Source organism: Cucurbita pepo, chromosome 20 (assembly GCF_057944985.1).
Source record: "Cucurbita pepo subsp. pepo isolate OVF chromosome 20, ASM5794498v1, whole genome shotgun sequence".
Classification (NCBI taxonomy): domain Eukaryota; kingdom Viridiplantae; phylum Streptophyta; class Magnoliopsida; order Cucurbitales; family Cucurbitaceae; genus Cucurbita; species Cucurbita pepo.
The window spans coordinates 2,302,665-2,324,191 of record NC_141817.1 but is presented as its reverse complement, the minus strand read 5'-3'; the positions used below and the strand labels follow the sequence as shown (position 1 = coordinate 2,324,191).

Genomic DNA, 21,527 nt, shown 5'->3' with positions numbered 1-21,527 from the left:
GTATTAATAGTGTTAGGAAAGAAAGAAAGGAGGTGGCAGAGGTTGAAAAGGGAAAAAGGTGAATATATAATATGGTTAGATACAACAAATTTGAGCAATAAATCCACCAACAATGGTGGCCTACGATGCTATACAATGTGGATGGAATACAATAGGCTTTGTTTAATATAAAACAATAATATCCTGATTTGAGATAAATAATGCAAAGTTTTAGGGATTATTGAGTCCAGCCGCACAATTAGTCGGCTAAATAAATTATGTGATTAATTAAGAAAGGTTTTGAAAAGGCAAAAGGGGAGAGGTTTGTCTTTGTTGTTTAGGCATTGCCCAGCTTTCCTTTGCACTCCACCAAAGTGCATAAAGCAAAGGATAGTGACAAGACAAAGGAAAGGGACAAAAGTGTCGTTAACTCAAGGCATCAATATCCAAACCAAACCCCTTTCTTCCTTTCTTCTTCTTCTTCTTCTTCTTCTTCTTCTTCTTCTTCTTCTTCTTCACATGGTGGGTGTGGGGACTAATTAAGGGCTGTCCTATATTTAACACATTGCACACTTTTTCACTCTTATTTCAAACCTACCCTTTCTTTTTTTTTTTTAACTTAATTGTTGGGATTTTATGCTTCTTTACATCATTTCAATTATGGATCTAAAGGGTTTTGTTATCTCGTGTTGCTTTCGTGTATAAACGTGTTGGAAATGCAAATGAACTCTCACGTTAGTATATATGTGTGCGCTCAAATTGGTATGCACCCTTTTCGGTGGAACCAAAAGCAAAACCTAGAAGGGTGTGTTGTTAGTGTCAATTGGTATCAAAACTCGTCTATTTCTACAAACTAACATGGGTCATGTTTTGTTTTCGCTCACATGTTTCAAAATACTTCAAAGATTGAAGATTATTCCCACAAATCAATACGGGTCATGTTTTGTCTCCCCTCACCTGCACACTTAACTTTAGAGTTATATTTACTTTGTTTTTATCCATAATAACTTTCCATTTTCAAATATTTTTTTAACTATAACTTTATATCTTCGAAATTAGTCTCATTTGAACGTGGTTTCGATTCACTCATATAATATTTCATTATTTGAGTTTTACGTATATTAAATCAAAAATTAAAGACAGAAATGAAAACATAACGAGCAATATTTACGTTTTTTTTTTTTTTTTTGGGATAGGACTAATGATATATGAATCAATATGCAATACAGGTAGAGATTCTCTATATTGATGTACTTCTATCTTAGTCCAAAATGTTTCACATAATTCATAACATTTTCATCACTAAAACATAATTATTATATACAATTCATGAATTATTTTAGTGATGATGAGATTCTTTTTATTACAATGTGACATGATTAATATAAAGAAATTATATTACTTGTGATCTAAAAATAAGATTTTCAAAATAATACATAAAGTTGAGAAGATTTTCATTTAAAAAAAAAAAAAAAAAATCAATAGAATTGTTGAGATTGACACATAGCTTCAATTTGATCCAACTTGTGTTTAGAAAGGGATGGAAACATTCCAATGACCAGTGGTTTATATGGTCATTTACTTTCTACTTTTACAGTTTTGGTAAAAGGTAAAAATTATTTCTCTAAGTTAATTATTTATAAAAATCCAACTAATTATTATAACAAATTAAAACATAATTATATTTATCCTCGAATTTCCATTTTTCGCTATAATTAGGTTTAATATATAATTTAATTTTTTATTTAAAATTTATTTTTACACTTTGATTTTGTTGATTATAAATTTTTATTAAGATTATGTAATTTAGTACAAATTTAAAGAAAACAAGTCATTTAAGAAAGAAAAATTAATAATTCATTTTCCTAATTTATAAATATCTTGATATATATCGGAAAAAAGAGATATTCCGAGTTTTCTTAAATAATATATATATTTTTTTGAACAAGTCAACTAATAAACTAAAAATATTAATTAAACATTAACATTTTTCTTTTAATTGCAAGGCTAAGTAGGATCAATACATATATTTAGCCTAAATATAATTAATGAATTAATACAACAATTTTTCAATTTTGGTATTTTTTTAATCCTCGAATTAAAATATGGAGTTATTTATTTTGGGTTAAAAGAAGGCGGAGAAAAACCAGTCACCACAGACTCTGGAATCTTGATAACTCGCTCTATATCACGGACCTTCCGTTTTGCTTTCAGACCAGTGATTCTTCGCCGGAGAATTTACCGTCAACTCGCCGGAAAATGATTTTAATCCGTTTCCAGTGACAAGTAAAATGAGAGAAGAACGGGGTCCGAGACCTGTAGAAACGGGCCCGACGAAGTCGCCGGATTTCTCACTCGACAAGCCCACACTCCGGCAAGTAATTCTCCTAATTTCTGCTTTGATATCTCTTTCTCATTCCGTTAAAGTATTTTCTTCCAAATGGAAATTAATCCGCGACAAGCTTGAAGAATTGAATTCCGGCTTAATCGCGGCGGATAACTGTGATTCCGACGAAAATCCCGCAATCTCTGACCTAATTCGTAAGGTGATTGAGACAGCTACTGAATGCCGCGATCTCGCTTGCCGGTGTGTTGATCTCTCTTTCAGTGGGAAGCTTTTGATGCAAAGTGATTTGGATGTTATCTGTGCGAAATTTGACCGCCATGCGAAGAAGCTTTCGGACATTTATACAGCAGGCATTTTGTCGCAAGGGTTCGCCATCGTCGTTTCTAGGCCTGGCCTTGGAGCTTGTAAGGATGATATGAGATTTTATGTGAGGGATATTGTGACGAGAATGAAGATTGGTTGTTCAGATCTGAAGAGGCAAGCCCTCGTTAATCTTCTCGCTGCTGTAACTGAAGACGAAAAGTATGTGAAACTAATAATAGAAATCGGCGAGATAGTGAATCTCCTTGTTAATTTTCTTGGCTCTCCCGAGACAGAACTCCAAGAAGCGGCTTTGAAAGTTCTTCATATAATCTCTGGGTTTGATTCTTATAAACCAGTTCTAGTTGGAAATGGGGTAATTGCGCCATTGATTCGGGTTTTGGAAAGTGGGAGCGAGGAGGGGAAGAACATAGCCACAAGGTGTTTGATGAAATTCACGGAGAATTCTGGAAATGCTTGGTCTGTATCTGCTCATGGCGGAGTAACAGCTCTGTTAAAAATCTGTTCCAATGCTGATTCCAAAGCAGAATTGATCAGCCCTGCTTGTGGGGTGCTCAGCAATCTCGTTGGTGTTGAAGAGATCAAGAGATTTATGATTGAAGAAGGTGCAATTTCAACGTTTATTAGGCTCGCTCGATCTAAAGATGAAGCTGTGCAGATAAACTCTATTGTTTTTCTCCAAAATATAGCTTATGGGGATGAATCAGTCAACAAATTCCTGGTTAAAGACGGTGGAATTCGGGCTTTAGTTCGTGTTTTGGATCCAAAATCTTCGTCCTCAACCAAAACTCTAGAGGTAGCGATGCGAGCAATTGAAAACCTCTGTTTCTCATCAATTAGTTATGTAAATATTTTGATGAACTACGGGTTCATGGATAATCTTCTTTATTTCTTACGAAATGGGGAAGTTTCTCTTCAAGAAGTAGCTCTGAAAGTTGCAGCTAGGCTATGTGGGACATCAGAAGAAGTCAAGAAAGCAATGGGGGATGGAGGTTTCATGCCAGAATTCGTCAAGTTTCTTGGTGCAAAGTCGTTTGAAGTTCGAGAAATGGCAGCCGAGGCACTCTCAGAATTGGTCATGATCCCCAAAAACAGGAAGAGATTTTCTCAGGACAATCGAAACGTAGAGATGCTTCTGCAAATGCTGGACACAGAGGAGGGAAATTCAGGTAACAAAAGGTTCCTCTTTTCCATATTAAACTCATTAACAGGAAGCAGTAGTGGTAGAAGAAAGATTGTGAATTCTGGGTATATGAAAAACATTGAGAAACTTGCAGAAGCTGAAGTTTACGACGCTAAGAAGCTCGTCAGAAAATTGTCCACAAACAAATTCCGTAGTATGTTGAATGGAATCTGGCATTCTTGAATGTAATATCCTCCTCTTCTTCTTCTTCTTCTTCTTCTTCTTCTTCTTCTTCTTACATGATTTTGTTTATTCAATCCATACCTGATTTGATTCCCAAAAACTTTCGTCTCTGATCTTTCCCAGTTCATTAAAAAAACTTACCTTTCAAGAAACAGCTTCATAAGAGTGTGATTAGAAAGCTCTAATTTAATCATCTCCAACCACCCACATAAACTTTTGTATTATAGCCCTGAGATTGAGAGAGAATACATTAAATGAGTGTAGTTGATGATGGGTGAGAGAGGCACATGGGGGAGAAGAAAAGACACTGAAAACAACAGCGGAGTATGAGCAGTTTTAATCAAGCTTCTGCCCATATCTGCCATTTTCGGACATTGACACTGAGAAGACAGTGATGGATGAAGTGAAGATGCAGTGAATCTTTTGTATTTTCCCTTTCTATATCCCGTTTGTTGTGGCAGGCAAACCCAGTTTCTTGATATCAATAAAACATTAATGTAACACCAAATGAATGATTGTTCATAATCTTGATCAAGGTTTAAGCTCGCAATGAATGTAATCACTTGTTACTAATCAAAGCATGAATGATTGTGGATATAATTTCAGGTCGATGGCAGTCCCAATTCCCAGATCTTGCAATCTCATTCATTAATATTATATAATAAGCTTTTAGAGATGAGGAATGGACATATGGGAAGCAAGCAGCGAAGGGCCTGACAACTGGACCATACATTTACACATAAGAAACTTCTTGCAATGCATTGCCAGCATGTGAATGAATGGGTGTGGATCCCTCGAATAAATATTTGATATTTTTGGTGCCAACCTAGAGATGGGTCCATGCTTCGAGTATCAAATCATCGATCTTTTTAATAGTAATTAGTATCTTATACGTGAGATTCTTCTACCTCAGTTGGAGAGGAGAATGAAACATTCTTAATTTTTAATAGTAATTAGTATCGATGAGATTCTATATCAGTTTCTTAACTTTTAATAGTAATTAATATCTTATCTATGAGATTCTATATCCGTTTCTTAACTTTTAATAGTAATTAGTATCTTATCTCTTATCTGAGAGATTCTACGTCAGTTTCTTAACTTTTAATAGTAATTAGTATCTTATCTGAGAGATTCTGTTAGCGGTGGGCGATACTTAACGAGTCAAAGCAAAAAATATCTGTTAGCGGTAGGCTTGGGTGATTATGCTACCTATTTTCTTTCAACTGGGCCTATAAGTTTGGGCTGTTTGTTTGCAATACAATTTTCAGTTTTGGTGAGGTTTCGGCTCAGCTCAATCATTGAAGCCATACAATCTTGTTCAATCATGCTTAATTATATTAATTATGCCTTCAATTACTCATTATAAAATGTTCCTAAGTTTTGCACTCTAATAATTAAAGCATAGAAATTCAAAGTATTTTTGTAAATTTTCTCCCATGTTTTAAAATATTTGTCACACTGTATCTTCTGGCATGAGGGAAAAAGACAACCCGAACTTCATCTACGCACGTGGGAACGAAACTATTGTCAAGTGGGCCTACAAAAATTAATAGTAAATTGTATCTTATTATTTATCATACAATTATATATACATGTATCAATTTAATTTTACAATTAATTTTATTATTTATTCTAAAATAAAATTTTAAATATTTTGAAAAATATATATTAAAATAGAGTTATAAACCAAAATAGTCGATAGGACACAAACAACCATAGATCTAGTTAGTTGACTTACTCGATGGCTCAAGGAAGTATCGTACAAATTAATTAATAATTTTTTTTATAATTTAATCTCGAGATTTAAAAGAAAAAATTTAATTAGAAAATTAGATGTATGTTTTGGAAGTCCAACCCCATGTGTTACTACGGCTACTACTGCTACACCGTTATTTTTAATTGTTCATTTTATAGTTGTACGAGGTTGGAAGAATATAATAAATACTTGAAGAAAATTTTAGTGTTTTTCCTTATCTTGGTCAATGATTTATTGCCCATGGTTCTCAATAAACAACATTTTCTAACTCCGACCTTCTGCCGTCGTCTTTTGGTTATCGATCCTCTGTTCGAAAATGCCGGCGGTGGGAATTGCGACCGGTGGCACTAAAAAGGCGTATCCGGGGAATCTTACTCTTTATGTCACTGTGACATGTATCGTCGCTGCCATGGGGGGGCTAATTTTTGGCTACGATATTGGAATTTCGGGTACTCGTTGTTTAATTGCTTTACGAATTAGATGGGGTTTTTTTGGCTAAAATTTGTGTTTGTTGGTTTTGGGTGTTGAAGGTAATAATAGAGTTTGAATGAGTTACTGCCGAAGAGAAGGAGGAGGTGAATTCAATTTCATCCACACAAATCTCAACCAACTCCGGGAATCTCCCTATAAAAGGACCTCCCTCCCCATCATTCAAATCACTCCTCCTCTCAATCTCACTTCAGTTTTCTGTTGTCACCAACAACTGGTATCAGAGCAATCTTGCAGCAGCAAAAAATGGCAGCAGAAAAACAAGTTGAGAGCTACGTTCAGCCCGCCATCCCGAGGTTCGATGGTCACTATGATCATTGGGCGATGTTGATGGAAAATTTTCTCAGATCAAAGGAGTTCTTTGATATGGTGGAGACGGGTTATGAAGAGCCAAATGAAGGCGAGGTACTCTCAGCTGGTCAACAGCAACTGTTGGCAGCATCGAAGTTAAAGGACCTGAAGGTCAAGAACTATTTATTTCAGTCAATTGATAGGACTATCTTGGAAACAATGCTTCAGAAGAAGACATCCAAGGAAATTTGGGATTCTATGAGGAGGAAGTATCAAGGCTCAACGAAAGTAAAACGTGCTCAACTACAAGCCGTCAGAAGAGACTTTGAAATTCTCCAAATGCAAAAGGGAGAAACGGTGAATGATTATATTGGCAAGGTTATAAGTCTTGCAAGTAAAATGAGGATGCATGGTGGTTCAATCACGGAGGTTGCGGTCGTAGAAAAGATTTTGCGATCACTAACTCCAAAGTTCGATTACATTGTATGTTCTATCGAAGAAGCAAACAATGTCGAAGAGATGCAAATAGATGAACTCCAAAGCTCCCTGTTAGTACATGAGCAGAGGCTCAATCGTACAAGTGCAATAGAGGAGATGACAGCCTTAAAAATATCCACACCAGGTGAAGCTTCAAGCCCTAGAGGTAGAGGGCAAAGAAGAGGCAGAGGTCGTGGGAGAGGCAGTCGAGAAAGAAGTGGAGATGTTGGCAGGTCAGCAGACCTAGTCAGAAATGATTATGAAAACAAAGGCAAGAGACACTTTGACAAGTCTAAGGTGGAATGCTACAGATGTGGACGCCTTGGACATTACAAAAATGAATGCTATACCAGGCTCCAAAAGGAGAAAAGAGATCAATCCAATTTTGTGGAGAGAAGAGAAGAAGAAACATTATTAATGTCATTCCATGCTATGAAGGTTGCAGATCAAGGTGTATGGGTCGTAGACTCTGGATGCAGCAATCATATGACAGGTTGTAAGGAATTCTTCTCAACTCTAGATGAAAATTTTCATACTACGGTTTCTCTCGGAAACAATTCAACTCTCCAAGTGATGGGGAAAGGAACCGTAGATATCAAGACTAGAAATGGCTTTGTAGAGTCTATTTCTAATGTATTCTACATTCCTGATCTGAAGGCCAACTTACTTAGTATCGGTCAGTTACAAGAAAAGGGGTATGTGATCACATTCCAAAATGATGAATGTGAAATTTATGACTCCAAAAGAGGATCGATTGCTAAGATGAAGATGACCACCAACCGTCTATATCCGTTGACGTTAAATATCGTTGCCAAAAGTTTGATGGTGAAGAAAGAAGATACCACATGGCTTTGGCATTTTAGGTATGGTCATCTACACTTCAAAGGATTAAAGACGTTGTCCTCAAAGAAGATGGTAACTGGGTTGCCAGATATTACTCCACCAACGGAAATTTGCGAGAGCTGTGTAGTAGCAAAACATGAAAGAAACTCTTTTTCATCCGGAAAATCAAGAAGAGCTCAAGCAATTTTGGAGTTGATTCATTCGGACATATGTGGTCCCATCTCTCCAGCATCAAATGGTAACAAGAAATATTTCATGACCCTCATCGATGATTTTAGTCGAAAAACATGGACTTATTTCTTGCACGCCAAATTAGAAGCCTTTGATTGCTTCAAAAAATTTTGTGCTACTATGAAGACGGAAACTGGAAGAAGAATCAAGGCTTTAAGAACTGACAGAGGTGGAGAGTTATGCTCGAACGAGTTTACTAAATTTTGTGAAGAGAAGGGCATACGGAGGCAGTTAACAACAGCATATACACCACAACAAAATGGTGTGGCCGAAAGGAAAAACAGGACCATTCTCAACATGGTTCGAAGTTTACTAAATAAAGGAGAAGTCCCGAAGGAATTCTGGCCAGAAGCTGTCGTGTGGTCCGTTCACATTCTCAACCGGAGTCCTACCTTTTCTGTTAGAGATATGACTCCACAAGAAGCATGGAGCGGAAGAAAACCTGCAGTAGACCACTTTAGAATCTTTGGGTGCATAGCATATGCACACGTTCCTGATGAGAAAAGGAAGAAACTTGAAGACAAGAGTTTGAAGTGTGTGTTCCTTGGAGTAAGCGAGACCTCTAAGGCGTACAAGCTCTACGATCCTTTGACAAAGAAGGTGGTGGTTAGTCGTGATGTAGTCTTTGACGAAACGAAGACTTGGACATGGGAAGAAAAGATCACTGTGAATCAGCAGATTCCTGTAGATCTTGAAGAAGAACAAATTGAAGCCCCGATTCAGCCTCACTTTGAGCATGGAGAGAGCTCATCACAAGCTCAACAAGAAGAACCAGTAGAAGAAGATCATGATCATAATCAAAGAAATCCAAGAACAAGAAAGAGACCAAATTGGATGATTGATTATGAGATGGACTATGAATCAAGTGATAGCGGTTATTTTGCATTCTTTATGGATAGTGATCCAATTGTCTATGAAGAAGCGGTAAAGGAGAAGAAATGGAAGGAAGCTATGGACAGTGAAATCAAATCCATAGAGAAGAACAAGACTTGGGAGCTCACCGATCTTCCTAGAGGACAGAAAACAATCGGAGTAAAATGGGTTTTCAAAACCAAGTTGAATGAAAACGGTGAGGTGGATAAGTACAAAGCGCGACTTGTTGCAAAAGGATACAAGCAAAAGTATGGAATTGATTATAAGGAGGTATTTGCACCAGTGGCACGTCAAGACACTATCAGGCTCATAATTTCTATTGCAGCACAGAAATCTTGGCCTATTTATCAACTTGATGTGAAATCGGCCTTCTTACATGGAGAGCTTCAAGAAGAGGTATATGTGGAGCAACCAGAAGGTTTTGTTAAAAAAGGCAAAGAGGAACAAGTATACAAGTTGAAGAAAGCTTTGTATGGTTTGAAGCAAGCTCCGAGGGCATGGTACAGTCGCATTGATTCTCATTTTGAAAAGATGGGATTCACTAAATGCCCGTATGAACATACGTTGTATGTGAAAACTAAAAAGGGAGGTAACATTATCATTATTTGCTTATACGTTGATGATTTAATATTTACTGGCAATAATGAAGAAATGTTTGAATTTTTTAAGAAGAGCATGATGAAGAAATTTGAAATGACAGATCTTGGCTTGATGAGATATTTTCTTGGAGTAGAAGTTACTCAAACTCCCGCAGGTAACTTTATCTGTCAGAAGAAGTATGCTCAAGAATTACTTGAAAGATTTAAATTGGATGAGCGCACAGTTGGAACTCCATCAGAATTGGGTTTAAAGTTGCACAAGGATATTGACGGGCGAGAGGTTGATAATAGGTACTTCAAACAAATTGTGGGAAGTTTGATGTACCTAACTTCAACAAGACCAGACATCATGTATGCGGTTAGTATGATAAGTCGTTACATGGAGCATCCAACGGAAAAACATCTCAATGCAGCAAGAAGGATACTTCGTTATGTGAGAGGAACCTTTGATTTGGGGGTATTCTACAAGAAAGGAGATGATCCGAAGATGGTTGGCTATACAGATAGCGACTATGCAGGTGATATAGACGATCGTAAAAGTACTTCAGGAAGTATTTTCATGATGAGTTCAGGAGCTATTTGCTGGTCTTCAAAGAAGCAACCTATTGTAACACTCTCAACTACAGAAGCAGAATTTGTGGCAGCAGCAGCATGCTCATGCCAAGCAATTTGGTTAAGAAAAATGCTTGAAATTCTTAATCAGAAGCAACCAGGTACGACGGTTATATATTGTGATAATATGTCAACTATTAAGTTGTCTAAAAATCCTGTGTTGCATGGAAGGAGCAAGCACATCGATGTTCGATTTCATTTCTTGCGTGATTTGTGTAAAGAAGGCATTATTGAACTCAACTTTTGCCGAAGTGATGAACAAATCGCAGACCTATTCACAAAGCCCTTGAAACAACCATTGTTCGAGAAGCTTAGAAGAAAGATGGGGATGTGCAGAATCCAAGATGTATATCAAGATGACGAAGTGAAGTCCTAAACTGATTTCCGCAGAATTCAGTTTAAGGGAGGGTGTTGAAGGTAATAATAGAGTTTGAATGAGTTACTGCCGAAGCCGAAGAGAAGGAGGAGGTGAATTCAATTTCATCCACACAAATCTCAACCAACTCCGGGAATCTCCCTATAAAAGGACCTCCCTCCCCATCATTCAAATCACTCCTCCTCTCAATCTCACTTCAGTTTTCTGTTGTCACCAACATTGGGTAGGTGGGGTTACTTCAATGGACTCGTTCTTGGAGAAGTTTTTCCCGTCGGTGTTCAGGAAGAAGCACCAGAAGGAAACGACCAACCAGTACTGTCAGTACGACAGTGAGGCGTTGACGTTGTTCACCTCGTCGCTTTACTTGGCGGCGCTGTTGTCGTCGCTGGTTGCGTCGACGGTGACGCGTAGATTTGGGCGGAAATTGTCTATGCTGTTTGGTGGTATGCTGTTTTGTTCTGGTGCTATAATCAATGCCACTGCTAAGAACGTTTTGATGCTTATTCTTGGTCGTATTTTGCTTGGTTTTGGCATCGGTTTCGCTAATCAGGTGCCGATTTATTACTTCTATCGCTGTAGTTTTGCTATTTTGAAAGTTAGGATTCAATGCTTTGTGCTTGAAACTCAATATTGATCCATTGAGCAGAAAAATAGGGATCTTAATTTGGTGAATAGGGGTTTGTGAATGCAGCTGATCTCTGTTATTAGTTTTTTGATTTTCTACAAAACCCGCCAACAGGCAGTAACAGTAACCACATTTGGTTGTTGAAAAGTACGATGCCACCTTAACGGCCCAAACCAAACCGACTGTTTGTAGATGTTGTCCATAGCTTTCTCTTCTAGACTTTAAGCTTTAAAACTCGTCCAGTAAGGAGAGATTTCCATACCTAAGAAATGTTTCGTTCTCCTCTCAAACCGATGTGGAATCTTACACTCCAACCTTTTTGGCGGCCCAAAGTTCTCTTTGGCACACTGTCTGTCGGCTCTGATACTATTTGTAACAGCCCAAACTCATTGCTAGTAGATATCGTACTATTTATACCTTCCCTTCCACACTTTCCCTCAAGGTTTTTGGGTTTCACTTATGAGTTTTCACACGCATCTTTTAAAGTTACATAGTGGAACCGGTACTCATCCAGATACTGTCCTCTTTGATCTTTTCCTTTTGGGCTTTCCCTTATGAGCTTCCCCATTACTGTCTCGAAAGAGAGTGGACACCGTGCGGTGTGCCAGCGAGGACGCTAAGGCGCGAAGGGAGTTGGATTATAAGATCACATCGATTGGAGGGGGGAATGAGCCCTAGTGAAGATGTTGGGCCTAAAGGTGGTGGATTGTGAGATCCCATGTCGGTTGGAGAGGGGAACGAAACATTCTTTAGAAGGGTATGAAGACTTCCCCCTAACCAAGGCATTTTAAAAACTTTGAGTGGAAGGCTGAAGGGGAAATCCTAAAGCAAATAATATCGGCTAGTCGTGGGCTTAGGCTGTTACAAATGGTATCGGAGCTAAATACTGAACGGTGTGCCAACGAGGACGCTGAGCCTCGAAGTGGGGTGGACACCATGCAGGTTAGCGAAGTCGTTGAGCCTCGAAGTGGGGTGGACACCATGCAGGTTAGCGAAGTCGTTGAGCCTCGAAGGGGTTGGATTGTGAGATCCCACATTGGTTGGAGATAGGAATGAAACATTCTTTATAAGGGTATGAAAACTTCTCACTAGCATGTTTTAAAAACCTTGATGGGAAGCCCAAAAGAAAAAACTCGAAAAAGACAATATAGCAGTGGAAATAACTCTTACATGATTCCATAATTCTATTCCTTATTAGAACAATCAGAGAGCAAAAGCGAAACTATTGTACAAACACAACTTGGATTTGTTATAATACAATGTTTAATTTGAAGTAGTTGGTTGTTGTGTTTTTTGTTTCTTTTACAGTCAGTGCCACTATACCTGTCTGAAATGGCTCCATACAAATACAGAGGTGCCCTCAACATTGGTTTTCAGCTGTCAATCACAGTTGGAATTCTGATGGCCAATGTGTTGAACTTTTTCTTTGCAAGGATCAAAGGTGGGTGGGGATGGCGCTTGAGTTTGGGTGGTGCTGTGGTTCCTGCTCTTATAATCACAGTCGGAGCCTTCGTCCTCCCCGACACTCCGAACTCAATGATCGAGCGAGGACACCACGACGAGGCTCGACATCAACTCAAAAGAATCCGTGGAATTGATGACATTGATGAAGAGTTCAATGACCTTGTTACAGCCAGTGTTGCATCAAACCAAGTGGAGAATTCATGGACTAACCTATTGAAGCAAAAATACAGACCCCATCTCACCATGGCCATCTTGATCCCTTTCTTCCAACAGCTCACTGGCATCAATGTCATCATGTTCTATGCTCCTGTTCTGTTTGACACCATTGGGTTCGGAAGTGAAGCTGCCCTTATGTCAGCTGTGATCACCGGTTGCGTTTTTGTTTCTGCTACGGTTGTTTCAATCTACGGCGTCGACAAATGGGGAAGGAGGCTTCTTTTTCTGGAGGGCGGAATTCAAATGCTGATATGTCAGGTAAAATAACTGTAACCGTCCAAGTTCACCGTTAGCCGATATCGTTCTCTTTGGACTTTCCTTCAAAGTTTTTAAAACGCGTCTACTAGAGAGAGATTTCAACGTCTTTATAAAGAATGTTCCGTTCTCCCCTCCAGCATAACTGAAAAGGGTTTTCTGGTTTGGCAGTGAAAACAAAATGTTTGGTGTTTGTGTGTTATTTTGTAGATAGTAGTGGCAGCGGCAATTGGTGCAAAATTTGGAGTAGATGGGGACCCTGGGCTGCTACCCAGATGGTACGCAATTGTGGTGGTGCTGTTCATTTGCATATATGTTGCTGGGTTCGCATGGTCATGGGGGCCTCTAGGTTGGCTGGTGCCAAGTGAAATCTTCCCGTTGGAGATTCGTTCAGCTGCTCAAAGTGTAAACGTCTCGGTCAACATGTTCTTCACATTCGTGGTAGCTCAAGTGTTTTTGGTAATGCTTTGCCATATGAAATTTGGGTTGTTCCTTTTCTTTGCGTTATTTGTTCTACTGATGTCGATCTTCGTGGCGGTGTTCTTGCCTGAGACAAAGGGCATTCCAATTGAAGAGATGAATGAGGTTTGGAAGACACATTGGTACTGGAAAAGGTTTGTGCATGACAATCATTTGGATGATGGAAACAGAGTTGAAATGGTAGAGGGTGGAGGATTTTAGTAAAATGCTTATTGTGATTATTGCACAAATTTTAGTTTTTGTTAGAGAAGATGGGTACTACAAACTTTTCACGTGCGAGGTGCTATTTAGATCGTGGAACTTATTGAGAATTGTTGAAAGGTAACTCCATATTGGTTAATTAGAGGAATGATCATGAGTTTATAAGCAAGGAAAACCAAAAGTAAAGTCACGAAAGCTCATGCTCAAAGTGAACAATATCGTACTATTGTGGAAGGTCATGATTTTTAGCATGGTATCAAAGTGATGCTCTTAACTTAACCATGTCAATAGAATTCTCAAATGTGGAACAAAGAAGTTGTGAGCTTGAAGGTGTAGTCAAAAGTGACTCAAATGTCAAACAAATAGTGTACTTAGGTTTCTGGCCTATTTGTTCGAGGGCTCCAAAGAAAAAGTCGAGCCTCGATTGCTTAGAGATAGCTCCGTAAAGTCACGAAAATATATACGTGTAAATAAATAAGGTTTTGTTAAAATGAGTTTAGATTCAAAAGATTTGGTTGGGTATAGAATTTGTATGGAACAATGAAGACTAAAATGGACCAAAAGTGGATTATCCATCCAGTCGTCTCTGGGTGTCAGCAGCAACTAGCAGGCTCCCAATGGTCTGCTCTTGAGGCTGCTAATTCAGCTCTGTGTCCAGCAATTCAAGTACATGACTTTATGAAGAGAATCTTCAGCCTTAACCACCTTCTCCCCATCTTTTCCAATCCCAGTGCTGCCGGCGCCGACCTCCTGAGACGCCGTGTCGTCGTTCTGAAATCGCCGATTGGACCGGAAAAGAGTTTCAGAGTTCCAATTGGAGAAGTGATCGGCATGGCCACCTTCCACCACGGCCACACTAGCGGCAGCCATACATGCTCTGCTCAAATAGCTCATCTTCTTCCTTCCTCCTGATTTCTCTTTTGCCAATCCTCAACTCCTGTGTGTCGTATATAAACAAACACAAAGGACTTCATAATTTCAGGATAGGAATGGTTTTGTGATTATCAAAGAATTAATAAAATACCATTCATCAAAATCCCTGGTTTGTTTGTTTACCATTGGCGGATTCCTTTTTATTTTATTTTATTCTTTTACTTTTGGGACGCGGAAGGGGGAATTAGAAGGACGGTGTACTTGTCTGAGATACATATTAGATGCCTCCGTCTTAATAACAAACATTATTAACATTACAATTTATTATTTTTCTTTCTCAATTAATTTATAAAACTATATGTCACTAGATAGATAGATGTATATTAATGAAACATGTAACTGCATCACGTCAAACCTTCATAGACAATGTCAAACAATAATATAATAGCCCAAGCATGTCACTAGTAGATATTGTCATATTTTCGACTTTCCCTTCTAAACTTCGTTTAAAGTTTTTAAATGAGTTTGTTAGGGAGAACTTTGTCTATAAGAAATGTTTCATTATCTATGGGATCTCACCATTCATCCCTTTTGGGGAGCCAGCGTCCTCGCTAGTATACTACCCAGTGTTTGGTTCGAGCCCATCGCTAACAGATATGATATTGTCCTCATAGACTTTTCCTTAAGATACCATTTGTAATACCTCAAAAGCCCATAGCTACCCGATATTGTCCTTATAGACTTTTCCTTTTGAGCTTCCCCTCGAAGTTTTTAAAAAGAGTCATGTTATGCTATAGAGAGATTTCCACACCTTTATAAGGGGTGGGGTGTTTGATTTTCCTCTCTAATTGATATGAAATTTCACAATCTACTCCCCTTAAAAGAAGGAGGCAATTCATTAGTTCTTGTTATCATATGACATAGTTTTATAAGGGTTTTAATGCGTTATAGGTCTTCGTAACTGCTATGGTAAGCTCCAATGGAGCTTTTTTATTCTAATTAAGTGTCTGAAATCACCCCAGCTAGTAAGGTTCTGAATCATTGTATAACTATGATTGTAGTGTTGTTGAGAACTAAAAATGATGGAATTAAATACGGCACTGAGTTGAGAAGATCTTGCCTTAAAATCAAATCTACAAACATAATTGCAACAACAACTATACAAAACAAGAGAAAATCTCCAAAAACATCAACATATTTACACCCACAATCCAATTCCAAACCACGACGCTCTATCCTTTTCTTGCTTCTTCCAACCATTTTTCTTATGAACTGCATTGATGATTTACAGTGTCAATGATCAGAGAAAAACTGTGCCCTTCTTGGGCGACGTTCGTTGCAGAGAGATGTTTGTCTAAATACGACGACGTTTAGTTAGGCCCCCAACAGCTCAAATACATAACCGTTCTGAGAGACTCCTCGGCCCGCTTAAGTTTCTCCGCCTTCGCAGCCATTACCGCACTCGAATCCATACCACTGTAAAATCCCCTTGCCCCCTGATTCGAAGATGATCCCGAATGATCTCTCACCGCCTTCAATATCGGCTCACGCTTCGCCGTCGGATCTTTCATTCCGCTGATCTCGCCCTTGTAAAATCTACGGCTCATGGGTCTTTGATGGAAAAAAAGGGCAGAGGTTCGAAACAGAGTGAACGCTCTGGTTTAGTCGTACCAAGTCGGTAGAACAGAGCTTTAAGAGAATTGAAGAAGTGAAACAGCCGGCGTCGATGAAAACTAGGGGCAACTGGTGGGGCCATGTTCAGTGTCATACTCGACACGTGTTTCTTCCTCCAAAATTTTCTGGATAACGACAACGGACTCGCCACCTCATTCATTTTATCCATTATAATATTATAATTTTAAATCTAAAGGTTAAAACTATAATATGGATATTAATGAATAATTCTTTGTCCTAATCAATCCTTTTCATTTATATCACGACTAATTATTAATAATATCCTAAGTTGTTGGATTAAATATTATTTTATCATCATACATTGAATGTTTGGAAGTGAACTTGGGCTGGGTAGCTTTTGGTTTGATCGAATCCCAGGCCCAGTCCGGCCCAATAATCAGGTAGCCCAGAAGTAGTGCTATCCATTGGGCCAACAATGGCTCAAGGCCCAACCAACTCACAAAGCCGACAACTCCTACGTGATAATATCAACTCAAATCGATAATTTTATTTTCTGATCAATAATGCATCAATTATTGCATTGCTACAAAAATTAAAATATAGTAAAGTTTACGTATTAATATATAATAATAATAATAATTTACGGGAACCTAATCTAAGAGGGGACATATTCTAGTAGCCACAAGAAGAATATGCGTGGTGATGAGTGGGTGAGATGCAATTTCTTTTATTTTATTTTAATTTCAGGTAATTTAAAATAGCAATTTTAAAGGCGAACCACACAACCCATAGATCCCATATCTTAATTCTGCATTAAAATATTATAAGCTTTAGCTATAATATAGCTAAGTCAGCACTTTATAATTAAAAAAATTATGTATTTTATAATATGTTTGGTGAGAAAAAATTGAACTGCTACTCAAATTAGAAAGGAGAAAATCTTTGGAAATGGCATCTATCGAATTTTAAATTAATTGTGGCTAATCAATCTGCACACGTAGGCTGCTCTTTTAGGTAATTACCTCATAAACCTAAGCATATAATAATAATTAATTAACGATCATTTTTTGTTAAATGGGATTAGGGTTTTGTTATTTATTAATTAAGTATATTATAGGTTGATTAATAAAATCAATGTCTCCTGCATGTGGAACATTCATTTGTAGGCTAACCTATATAGTTTTAAGAATTAATTCAAATAAATAGCTTTTTCTACACTTTATACTATGTGTGTGAGCATAGGAGAGATTATTATTATTATTATTATTATTTAATTTCTAATTTTTTAGAAAAAATTGTTATATTTCTGAATGTTTGGAATAATAAATGTTCCTAAATTTCGGCAAACACCCAACTCTTTTGAACCATAAACTTTTTCCATTAATTATTGTATTATAAAGAAAATGACCAATTCGAACATTGGGAATACCATATACGTGAAGAATAGGGCAAAATATGATGTGGGTGAGGGGGTAAAATAGTCAATGCACAATATATATATATATATATATATAAATAAAATAAAATATCTTAGTCAAACCAATTAATGGTAGGCGTGTGAGGATGGAGAGAGAGAATGGTACAGTCACAGGGTGTTCAAAAACGGGGATTACGTGGCTCCTTTTTGTTGGTTACAGCTGTTGGTAATCCACGAAAACGGGACTTCTTTATTTCTTCTTCCCAATAAAATTTTATTTTTTTAAATAAATGAAAATATTTAGGTTTAATTTAAAAATTTATTAGGGGTGTAAAGTGCAAAATTAAAGAAAGTGATTGACACGTGGGAGGTGAGTGAGAGTAATAATCACAATCAGCAGCGTTGTAAAGGAGCTGTGTATTGTGTGCTGTTCTTCAAGAAAGAGAGGACACGTATCCATGTTGATTAACAAAGGGCGGCCACCAAATCCATCAATTTTTGCTCTCTGTATATATATATATATATATGCATACACAAACTCTCTTCCAATAGGACCCATTGTCTTCTAGTTCTTTCTCTCTTTTAAATTCTGAGTTTTTAAGCCTGATTTGGTGGTACATAACCTGGGATCTGTAGGACCCTTGATTTGAATATCAGCCATGGGAAGAGCACCTTGCTGTGATAAAAATGGGCTTAAGAAAGGGCCATGGACGCCTGAGGAAGATCAGAAATTGATTGATTATATTCAGAAAAATGGTCATGGAAACTGGAGGACTCTTCCTTCTAATGCAGGTATACTTGTGTTTCATTATATATGCTTCCTTCTTCTTCTAAATTATGTCTTTTTTTACGTCTTAACATTAGGGTTTTATGTGTTTTTCCAAACTTTTAGGACTCCAAAGATGTGGGAAGAGCTGTCGTTTAAGATGGACTAATTATCTTAGACCTGATATTAAACGAGGGAGATTTTCATTCGAGGAGGAAGAAACCATCATCCAACTCCATAGTGTTTTGGGTAACAAGTAAGTTTATGTTTTTAATCTGTTTTTACCAAAAATTTCAAATTTTGATTATTTTTCTGAAATGGGTTTTGGTTTAACCAGGTGGTCTGCGATTGCGACACGATTGCCGGGAAGAACGGATAACGAAATAAAGAATTATTGGAACACCCACATAAGAAAGAGGCTTCTAAGAATGGGAATCGATCCAGTGACCCACAGTCCACGCCTTGATCTTTTGGATTTGTCTTCCATTCTACGCTCTACTCTCTACAACTCTTCACAAATGAACCTTTCAAGCTTGCTTGGAGTGCAGCCATTAGTAAACCCTGAGCTTCTTAAATTGGCTGCTTCATTAATGTCTTCTGAACGTAAAAGTCAAAGCTTTTCGCCGCAAAATGGTATGCAGACTATTCAATTCTCTCATCCTCAGCTAGAAATGCAAGTTCCTGTACAAGAAATTGTTCAATTCCCTCAACTGGTGGAGCCAATTGCAAGTGAATTAAATGATCAATGGCAAATAAGCGAAGAGTGCAACAATATTGAGATTCCGACAGGGTTTGACTATTGTGGGTTTGATCAGCAACACGCCGCCGCAGTGATGGACAATTCGTATGAAATGCCGACGTTTAGTTCCCACAAAGACATGGGTAATAACAAGAACAACTTCAATTTGAGCTCGGTTTTATCTTCGCCATGTTCTTCAAGCCCTACGCAGATGAATTCCAACTCCACATATTTTACTAGTCCAAATGAGGATGAGAGAGAAAGTTACTGTAGCCAGATTTTGAATTTTGATATCCCTGATTTCTTTGATGAAAGTTTCATGTAATCTAAAAATCAAGCAAATCTATGGACTTCAAATTTGCCTTTTTATTCCTTCTTCTTCCATCGCTTGTGCATGGACATTCACAAAGACACAAGATTTAAGCTATAAAGGTGAATCTTCATTAGAAATAGTATCTCATCAATAAATCAACTCCAAATCCACCGTTAGTAGATATTGTCCAATTTGATTCGTTACTTGTGGTCGTCAGCTTCATGGTTTTGAAACATGTCTAATAAAGAGAGGCTTCCACACCCTTATAAAGTGTGTTTTGTTCCACTCTCTAATGGATGTGAGATTTTACAATCTACCTCCTTCAGGATCCAGTGTCCTCGCTAACATACTCGATATCTAGCTCTGATACCATTTGTAACAGTTCAAGCCTACCATTAATAGATATTATAGAAGTTTCCACAAGATTATAAGGAATGTTTTGTTCTACTCTTCAACCGATATGAGATGTTACAAAGAGGTATTGTACCGCAAGCTTTAATTACGGAAGAAAAAGTTATATGAAAAATAACTCTTTTTCTCAATTATTTTTTCAAGAACTTAGAAACAAGGGAGATGACTTTCATGTAAAAGGTTACATTTTTATTTTTCAACGATAACAAAAATGATGCGTGGTATAAACGTATAGCTACGAATTCATTATATAACACAAAAGCAAGAACTTACCACAAACTTGATTTACGTCAAGTGGGTTTGACAATTGTGAGCTTAATTTTGGTTGACCTGTACGGCCATCACCTCGTGATATACAATTTCTTTTTAAAAGTTATGAACTTCATGCCCTTTTTTTTCCCCCTTTTGTCAGACTTAGAAAGGGAGCGAGGCTAGAATCCAAGATTCCGGCAAAGAGACAGGGCTGGAGTCGGCGGTGGGTGAAAGGGAGTGGTGGTGACACGTGTCAGATCCAGGTCAGTTTGGCCAACTGTATCTTCCACCTCCTATTTATAGTAAAAGGTTGTATTATTATATTTAATCATGCATGGGGATTACGATAATTTCATATATATATATTTAAATTAGGAAAAAGTCAAAGGCTACGTGTCTTGAACATAGAGGTTACTTCTACGGTGGGGACCACAAGGGAGGGAGGGTTAATGCTTTATTGACAATCACGGCATGGCTCTTGTGTTATTTTGTCTCTTTCAAGCCAATTTTTAATTTATTATTGCTTTATGAGTCAAAAACTCAAAACCGCGATGTTAATGAATCCTACGTCAGCATATTCGGACACGTGGTCTCAATAATACAGAAATGGGCCCCACATTTCTTGACGGGAGCGGGTTGACCCGTCAACCTTACGGACTACCTTATCCATTTAAAACTTGAAGTGCGGGAAAAAAAAAAATAAAAAAAAAAAATAAAAATGAGCTTTTTGACTTTCATCCCGTGTGAAAAGGAACAGTTAAGTGAAGTTTCCTAGGAAATTACACCGTCATTATTGACTACGTACCAATTATGATTTGTTAATCATGATGGCCGACATGTCGAACTACGATATCCTTTGCTTTTAAATTAAACTACGCTATCATTTCAAAATAATTGCGAGTTCGACGTTTTAAAATAATATATATTCAACTAAAAAAATAATGATTTGAAAGAAAGATGAAACAAAGAGATTAAGATTGAGAATTGAATTATTTAGTTTTAACCTATAGTTAGTTGAGCATGCAATCAAGTACATTCGTTATCATACATACACAATTACCAAATATACCTAAATAAGTACGCAAATCTACTTTTGACACTTGTGAGCCGACACATATAGCTTGATACAAGTGAAGGAACACAATTCTTACAACAATCCAAAGTTTTGATTTAGAGAAGCGAGCGATATTTGCTAGCAGAAAGCTTAGACTGTTATAAATGATATTAGAGAGTCATCGGACGGTCGAGGTATTGGTCAGAGTAGGGCTACACCCTCTTCATAGTAGATGCATTTTAAAACTGTGAGGCTGACGATGATAC

At 37.6% G+C, this 21,527-nt stretch overlaps 3 protein-coding genes across 4 annotated transcripts; all 3 read left to right on the top strand.

The window, feature by feature from the left end:
- Window positions 1-2,137: 2,137 nt before the first annotated feature.
- Window positions 2,138-4,918, top strand: LOC111783203 (uncharacterized). 2 transcript variants are annotated; one of them, XM_087120394.1, is made up of 2 exons: window positions 2,138-3,816; window positions 4,620-4,918. In XM_087120394.1, the coding sequence occupies exons 1-2, from the start codon at window positions 2,271-2,273 to the stop codon at window positions 4,673-4,675; spliced, it is 1,602 nt and encodes a 533-aa protein (XP_086976520.1). In that variant the 5' UTR covers window positions 2,138-2,270; the 3' UTR covers window positions 4,676-4,918. The 2 variants fall into 2 exon arrangements, with proteins under 2 accessions (XP_086976520.1, XP_023519872.1); XM_023664104.2 differs by lacking the exon at window positions 4,620-4,918 and having other exon boundaries at window positions 2,138-4,019.
- Window positions 4,919-5,973: 1,055 nt separating this feature from the next.
- LOC111783199 (sugar carrier protein C) lies at window positions 5,974-14,091 on the top strand. Its single transcript, XM_023664101.2, has 4 exons — window positions 5,974-6,218; window positions 10,788-11,110; window positions 12,494-13,123; window positions 13,331-14,091. The coding sequence occupies exons 1-4, from the start codon at window positions 6,086-6,088 to the stop codon at window positions 13,799-13,801; spliced, it is 1,557 nt and encodes a 518-aa protein (XP_023519869.2). The 5' UTR covers window positions 5,974-6,085; the 3' UTR covers window positions 13,802-14,091.
- Window positions 14,092-18,190: 4,099 nt separating this feature from the next.
- Window positions 18,191-19,600, top strand: LOC111783202 (transcription factor MYB102-like). Its single transcript, XM_023664103.2, has 3 exons — window positions 18,191-18,518; window positions 18,619-18,748; window positions 18,830-19,600. The coding sequence occupies exons 1-3, from the start codon at window positions 18,386-18,388 to the stop codon at window positions 19,554-19,556; spliced, it is 990 nt and encodes a 329-aa protein (XP_023519871.1). The 5' UTR covers window positions 18,191-18,385; the 3' UTR covers window positions 19,557-19,600.
- Window positions 19,601-21,527: the final 1,927 nt, after the last annotated feature.

What these genes read in the sequence shown, in the direction of transcription:
- LOC111783202 (XM_023664103.2), top strand. Translation starts at nt 18,386, where the DNA reads ATGGGAAGAGCACCTTGCTGTGATAAAAATGGGCTTAAGAAAGGGCCA. An exon ending in GACTCTTCCTTCTAATGCAG is followed by an intron (nt 18,519 to 18,618) that starts GTATACTTGTGT and finishes CCAAACTTTTAG; the next exon opens with GACTCCAAAGATGTGGGAAG. An exon ending in CATAGTGTTTTGGGTAACAA is followed by an intron (nt 18,749 to 18,829) that starts GTAAGTTTATGT and finishes TGGTTTAACCAG; the next exon opens with GTGGTCTGCGATTGCGACAC.
- LOC111783199 (XM_023664101.2), top strand. Translation starts at nt 6,086, where the DNA reads ATGCCGGCGGTGGGAATTGCGACCGGTGGCACTAAAAAGGCGTATCCG. An exon ending in CTACGATATTGGAATTTCGG is followed by an intron (nt 6,219 to 10,787) that starts GTACTCGTTGTT and finishes AACATTGGGTAG; the next exon opens with GTGGGGTTACTTCAATGGAC. An exon ending in GCATCGGTTTCGCTAATCAG is followed by an intron (nt 11,111 to 12,493) that starts GTGCCGATTTAT and finishes TTTCTTTTACAG; the next exon opens with TCAGTGCCACTATACCTGTC.
- LOC111783203 (XM_023664104.2), top strand. Translation starts at nt 2,271, where the DNA reads ATGAGAGAAGAACGGGGTCCGAGACCTGTAGAAACGGGCCCGACGAAG.